General features: G+C 33.9%; 2 protein-coding genes across 2 annotated transcripts in view; one reads left to right on the top strand and one right to left on the bottom strand.

Moving 5' to 3' along the window:
* Positions 1 to 6084, top strand: part of LOC102678586 (esterase E4-like) — a 6963-nt gene extending 879 nt beyond the window's left edge. The window contains exons 2-8 of the mRNA XM_006618269.2: positions 213 to 338; positions 450 to 609; positions 2280 to 2668; positions 3568 to 3739; positions 3812 to 4005; positions 5506 to 5650; positions 5730 to 6084. Of these exons, the coding sequence (XP_006618332.1) occupies positions 213 to 338; positions 450 to 609; positions 2280 to 2668; positions 3568 to 3739; positions 3812 to 4005; positions 5506 to 5650; positions 5730 to 6058 (1515 nt within the window). The 3' untranslated portion in view covers positions 6059 to 6084. The remainder of the gene's footprint in view (positions 1 to 212; positions 339 to 449; positions 610 to 2279; positions 2669 to 3567; positions 3740 to 3811; positions 4006 to 5505; positions 5651 to 5729) is intronic.
* A 281-nt stretch (positions 6085 to 6365) lies between these two features.
* Positions 6366 to 7019, bottom strand: part of LOC102678724 (retinol dehydrogenase 14) — a 4588-nt gene continuing 3934 nt past the window's right edge. Inside the window, exons 4-5 of the mRNA XM_006618270.2 lie at positions 6596 to 6978; positions 6366 to 6522 (exon numbers count right to left, since the gene is read on the bottom strand). Coding sequence (XP_006618333.1) covers positions 6418 to 6522; positions 6596 to 6978 — 488 coding nt within the window. The 3' untranslated portion in view covers positions 6366 to 6417. The remainder of the gene's footprint in view (positions 6523 to 6595; positions 6979 to 7019) is intronic.

Raw genomic sequence — 7019 nt, 5'->3', positions numbered from 1 at the left:
AAAAAAAAAAATTATTCTTATCTGAATAATTATTATTATATACAAGGAGCACAAACTCGTTAAATAAATTATTGTTAAAAACATATGTATTTTATATTTTCCAAAATACAAAAAAAAAGTTTGAGTCAAGATTAAAAGAAAATTTCGTTCGATTGATTTATTAATCTTAGAAATTATTTCTTCTTTCTTTTCATTTTTCGCGCTAAATATAGCCTCCAATCCCAGCGGCGGATTGGCAAAACGTGTTCGATGCCACCGAGGAAGGACCTAGTTGCCCTCATCCCGATGGCGTGTTGCAAGCGGAGGATTGTCTACGTTTGAACGTGTACACCACTAAAGTAAATAAGCGCACTCAATACATCACCGTAACGATATTTAAACAAAATTTCAATGCGACCACTTCACAATATTTTCATTTATTTATTTATTATTTTTTTTTCTCTTTCTAGCTACCGTGCAAGAACGAAAATGTAACGAGACCGGTTATGATATTCATACATCCCGGCGGTTTTACCAGTTTCTCGGGCCAAAGTTCAATTTTCGGCCCTCAATACCTACTCGACAAAGATATCGTATTGGTCACGATTAACTATCGTCTTGGGGCTCTAGGTGAATAATACAACATAATAAGGTTAATATATATAGGGTGTTCCAAAAAATTTCTTTCTTTTTCCTTTCATACGAATACAATAATATTTATTGTTTACTTCTTATCTCTCAGGAAGCCTTATTATTCCCTCTTTCCAAAATTATTGATTATTTGATTAAAATATTCTTCGAGGCGAGTTCCTTTTTTCGCTTACGAATTGGAATTGTATTTATCGTGGAGAGAATTTTTTAATGATAGAAACAAGTAATAGTCCGATGGAGCAAGATCTGAAGATTCGATAGAATGTCAATTCTGTCGCTTTTCTATTATCAATTTATCGAGTCGATCACAATTTTGTAGAATTGATTCGCCCGCCAAATAGGCAAAAGAATTTTTTTCGGTTCAAGATTCTTAGATCGAGCGTTCTTTTTGATATCATTGAAATCCAAGCCTCGTCTCCAGTGACTTTTTAATCCTTTCGTTACTACAGTCGATTATGGTCGCTCTCCATAAAATATTGTCCACATGAGCACCTTTGAATTATTATACATCGAGTATTTTTCTTTGGAAATTATTTAGCATTTATTTCTCACGAGATTCCTCCATGATAAAAATCACCAAAAATAAAAAAAATGCTATAAACACGGTCACTGACGATCTTTCTCGAGCACTGTGCACATTTTTTTTATCCGCGACCGGTAAAATCACAGCGAAAGGGTTAAGGATCTCTTCATAAATCAACAGACGTGTAATTCAAACTTCATATCGATCGACATATCCCATCTTGATTGGGTGATTATGTACCATGTTGTACATTTCAGTGGATTTTTAGCGAGCATGGTTTTGACAAGGTATCCGTATCCGTCGCTAGTGGGCAGTTGCTTCGTTTTTCAAAGTCAAAATTGCCAGCTCTAAATCTCTTAAACCAATTGCTTAACGCATAATAGTCCACTCCCGTAAATGGTATCACCTTTTTTAAAGCAATGAAGCATAAGACGCAGCAAATGCTTCCTTTGGCTATCCATATTGAACAGTATGGAAAAAAGTTTAACACATTGACCATTGCGCGTGTTTTCAATGAAATCTTTTACAGATTATTCGCACTAATATTTTAATAATACGAGTCGCTGGTGAAGAATAATCTCCCGTTTGTTTCCATCCATACATTGTTGAGGTCGCCACTTTACACGACAAACAGTTCGAATCTTAACGAGTGGTGTAATTGTTAAAATTTTGTGTCCTGATTCGTTCCAATGTCGAAAAGAAAAATGGAAAAGTTATGTCTTGGCGAGTCGTATATTGTCCAAATTGTCCAAATCAGTTTTATATAGAATGCTTTAAAGTTTTTCATTCTAAATAATTTTTTTAATAAACCATTTTTGAATTACTTTTATAATAATTCGATAGTTTTATTACTCAATGCAATATCTTTCAAATATTCTTGGTAAATAGTCGAATAAGAGTGACGTAGCTCGATGAGAACTTTTATTATCAATATGAAAATCAACGTGTTAAAAAAGGAGAACCGTAACCTATCAGTCATAAACAGTCTAATAGATAAATTCTATTCGTATAAAAATATCCAAATATCAAAGTCAATTAATTCCTAGCGCTTATTTTAAATAAAGAAAGTTATTATTGGACACCTTGACAAAAACTTTGAGAATTCACCGAGATTCGAAAATTTCAGGTTTCTTGAATACCGGCGACAGTGAGGCGCCCGGCAACATGGGCCTGAAGGATCAGGTCGAGGCGTTCAGATGGGTTCGAAGAAATATAGCCGCGTTCGGCGGCGATCCGAGTTCTGTCACGTTGTGCGGTTACAGCGCGGGCAGTTTTAGCATAATGTTGCACATGGTCTCCCCGATGTCTAAAGATCTGTTTCATAGAGCTATATCGATGAGCGCCTCGGCCATCAAGCCAGAAGTCTACACAGGTGTCGCGGAACACGGGCAGAAGGAACTGGTTCGAAGGCAGGCCAGGCTGTTGAATTGTCCCACCGATTCGAGCGCTTCTATGTTGAACTGTTTGATCGAGAAACCCGTGGAAAACTTCACGAACACGTTGGCCAACTTGACGGTACTTGACTTTGGTTTTTAGTAACTCTTTGCGCTCCACAAGTGCGCTCTCTTACAAGTGTTTTCTTATAGCTAACTTAAAATGATTTTGCACGCAAATTGTAACGCATAAAACTTTCTTATTTTAGTATTTTATGCATCTTTACGTATAAAGAAAATTTATCGAATATTAGAAAGTCTATTGTTGTTTCGTGTGATATTTTATGAAGCAATTGTATAATACTAAGATGTATCCTTTGTTTGTCAGGGCAAATTATCGCATTATAATTATTTGTTTCATTAACGAGTTCATCAGTTAGAAATAGTTTTAAAAAAATCTAATAGTCCTGCAGATTTTTCAACAAATTCTATTCTTCTATGATATATTTCTGTGCATGTTCTATCCATTTGGAATTTTCTGTGGCTTCCACAGATACCTTGAGCTATCGCTTTCACTATTAATCTATTATTCTTATTTCTCGCCTTCTTACATCTCTTATTTCATCTCCATCTTCATCATCGCTTCCTTTATCTTATTAATTTCTTTACGAATAGAAATAATTTCGTTATTCAATAACGAAAAATCAAGCTCGTCTTCGCTCGAACTAATTTCGTTATTCGTATTCTTATAAAACTCAAAAACGTTGAAATAATATTTCTATATTTCCCGAATTCGAACCAACGTCAAAGATATCGTTCAACTCGCGATCTAATTTGAAATAAAAAAATTTCAAGCCATTTGACAATATATATATTCTACGCGTCATAAGATTATACGTAAAGAGGTTAGGTAACCTATTTATGAACCAATTTATTCCAAAAAATCAAAGATAAGTGGTGCCTGAGAGCGCAAAGAATTAAAAAACAAAAACTTCTTGTTGATTTGACCCCTTTTTTCTGTTTCTCCTTCTCTTCATATAGGATTGGTACGGAAATCCCATTCTCCTATGGACACCAGCCGTGGAGCCCCATGTCCCTGGCGTCGAACGATTCCTGTCCGAGCAACCGTACGACTCGATCGTGCGAGGGAAATTCCACCAAGTTCCTTACATACTCGGGGTCACGGAACACGAATTTGCCGGCGTTGTCGCGTGTAAATGATGCCTTCGATATTTTTCAACGCGTCGAAATGCGCAGTATTGTACGTCGTTATTTTTTTTTTCAGTGTACGAGAGGAACGACAAGGTGGACAACGGCAGTTTGTATCGAGAGGTGGACAACAATTGGAACAATGTAGCCCCGATCTTTTGCATGTACGAACGCGATAGTCCGCGATCGAATTACATAAGCAGGCAATTGAGACAATTTTATTTCAAAGACGAGACGATCAGCGAATCGACTCTCCTTCAACTTGGCAAAGTTCGTATTTTTCCTCTTTTTCTTTATGTCATTATTTGAGATGAGATTATTTAACGCTAGATTTACGGGTATTGAGTATATATCTTTTTTTTTTTTTTTTTTTTACTGAAATCCGTCTTTTTGACGGGTATATTAAAATTTTTTACAATTCTTTTTGCAATCTTTAAATTATTTATTTAAAATATATATATTTTATATATATTTATATAATAGATTTTTATTTACTGTTGTTTTCAATACATGTTTTACATGTAAACTCTATCTTGGATGTATAGTTTCCATGCATATATACTCGTTAGATTTAATGCAAATATAGTTAGACCTCAGACACTGAATCGAAACTAGTATTATTTCGTTCGTTGTGAATGGTCACTGTCCACTTCTTCAGCTAATTGAAAGAGAAAATTCTTTCGAATTTTGTTTACTCCAGTGGTCTCTTTATATAATAATCCAGACATCGATGACTGCCAAATCTAAAAACAATTATAAAACACGTAAAGGGGATCCTGCTTTCACAGTATTTTCTTCATTATCAGCATCTTTTATTTCACTTTCGCTTTCAATGTGAAATAATACGCATTCTTTTTCTTTTATTGTAATAATTTTCATTCCGATTGTTGTCAATCTTCAATTTTATTTATATTATCAAATTCTTCCTCACTTTCGCATAATTTGTTTATAAAATCCAATCCAGATTGGTCTTCGTTTATGCTGGTTAGGTTAGATTAAGTTAGGTTAGGTTAAGTTAGATTGAGTTAAGTTAGGTTAGGTTCTTTTATTATTCTTTTTTATCAATTCCATGTCTTTTGAAAATTTGCCCATAATAATTAACGTAAAAAAATATATTTTTTTGAATAGATCTTGAAAATATCTTGAAAAATTCAAATCTTCATTTACGAAAATAAATTTTTGCTGAACTTCCAAATAGCACTTATTTTTTTTTTATAAACTACACTGTTGAAATTATTTCTCATATGAATCTATTTGTTTTATGAAATAATAAGACAGATACAGTCAAAAATCATTTCTTTTCTCTGCAAAATTCACCGTTGAACGAATTATTTGTTATCATATCGCAATTATATAAACAGCTCGTATATTTAATCATGTATTTATTGCTAAACTATCGTCATTTGCTTGGTGTTACTTTTTCTTATTTCGCAATAATTAATCTATATAAATTAACCCGCCAAATTGACGAATTTTTTTCCTAAAAATAGATATACAACATCTAGAAATAATAAAATATAAATATTCCAGAGAAAACTAATAGAAATATATATTTGCTGCGTTATATCATTAAAAACCAATATATAATGTTTAAAGAATAATATTATTTGCATATTCAGAATTTTATTTCAGCATAAAATCGAAAACTCAAATTCAAATTGACGGATTCCGTAAATCTAATATTAATAAAAATATATATATAAAATATATATATATATATATAAATTATTTTATTTATTATTTTTTATATATATATAAATTATTTCGCAGGTATACGGCGATTGTATAACCATATTCCCCATGTATCGAGCGGTTAAATTGTTCGCATCGAACTCGAGAGAGCCGGTATACTTTTACAAATTTACGTACGAGGGACGATACGGTTTCTATAGATGGAGCAATGATACAGCATACAGTAAATTGAAAAAAAAAAATTTTTACTTACTTTCTATCTTTTACATTGGAGCTGAGAAGGTAAAAAAATTGTTTTTCAGATCCGTCGCATCACGACGACTTGCAGTATCTGTTTCACGCGAAGCAATTCTCGTTTCTCCCCTATTTGGGGGATGACGCACCGGAAGCACCTATGGTCGAGCTTTACACGAGCATGTGGTCCAATTTCGTGATAAACGGGGAACCGATTCCAAGGAACGATGACAGATTCAAGAACGTTTCGTGGGAAACGTTCGACCCCTCGAAAACGAATTATCTGGAGATCGATCTTCATTCGAGAATGAAAACTGAATTCTTCCCCGAAAGGATGCGCATATGGGAAAGATTGTTCCCGTTGCCCTCTCAAAATTCGAGAACAGTGAAACATTGAATGTATCCTTTCTTTTTCTCCATTTTGCCAATTTCGAAATTATTATGATAAAATTGTATGAACAACTTTTGGTTAAAGTTGCTCTTTTTTTAAATTAAACGATAACAAAACGATTATATAACGATGAAACATTTTTTATTCGATTACCAATTAATATTTTTATACGAAAAAATAATATTAAATAATATTATCGAAAATTATTTAAAATAATATTAAATAATTGTTAAATCGCGAGGAGTTACGAGTATTTTCCTCGCATGTATATATATATATATATATTCGAAATACTTAAGTACGTGTGTGTTGTATATTATATATATATATATATAAATAAAAAAAAAATAGTTCGCGTTCGATCTTCAAATTTTTGGATCCGACGATTGAAGTTTCACCATGGTCTCGCTGAGCTCCCAAAATTTCTTAGCCTGTGCCGGATCCTTGACACCGCAATATAATTCCCGTTCCTGAACAATCATCATCGTTCGATGTGAAACGAAATTAAAATTAGAAGAAGAATCCTTTTTTCTTTTTGCTTACTTTGCAATCCATGAAGTATTTTCCGGTGATCTCGTTGACCTCGTCCGAGACGGCGAGATGTATGGTCGTTTGGGCCCCTTGCTCGGCCGTTTTCGACAGAACGTTCAGCAAAAAGTTCAGCATCCACGAAAACGGGGGCGGCACGGCTTTCCATATACCTGTGCTTATCAACCCCGGATGAAGACAATTCACTGTCACCCCCGAACCTTCTAGGCGTCGCGCCAACTCCAAACTGAACACGATGTTCGCGTATTTGGAAACGTAATACAGATAGCCGGGCATCGTCGTCGTTGGATTCACGTTGTTTAAATTTAATCTCGCGAAAACGTATAATTCTGACGTCACGATGATTATTCGGCTTGGCTTCGATCGTTTCAATAAATCTGTAATCATTCGTAAAAACATTGTTGCGTATATATATATA

Source organism: Apis dorsata, unplaced genomic scaffold (genome assembly GCF_000469605.1).
Source record: "Apis dorsata unplaced genomic scaffold, Apis dorsata 1.3 scaffold_347, whole genome shotgun sequence".
NCBI lineage: Eukaryota > Metazoa > Arthropoda > Insecta > Hymenoptera > Apidae > Apis > Apis dorsata.
The sequence above is the reverse complement of the archived record's forward strand: the minus strand, read 5'-3'. Positions and strand labels throughout refer to the sequence as shown.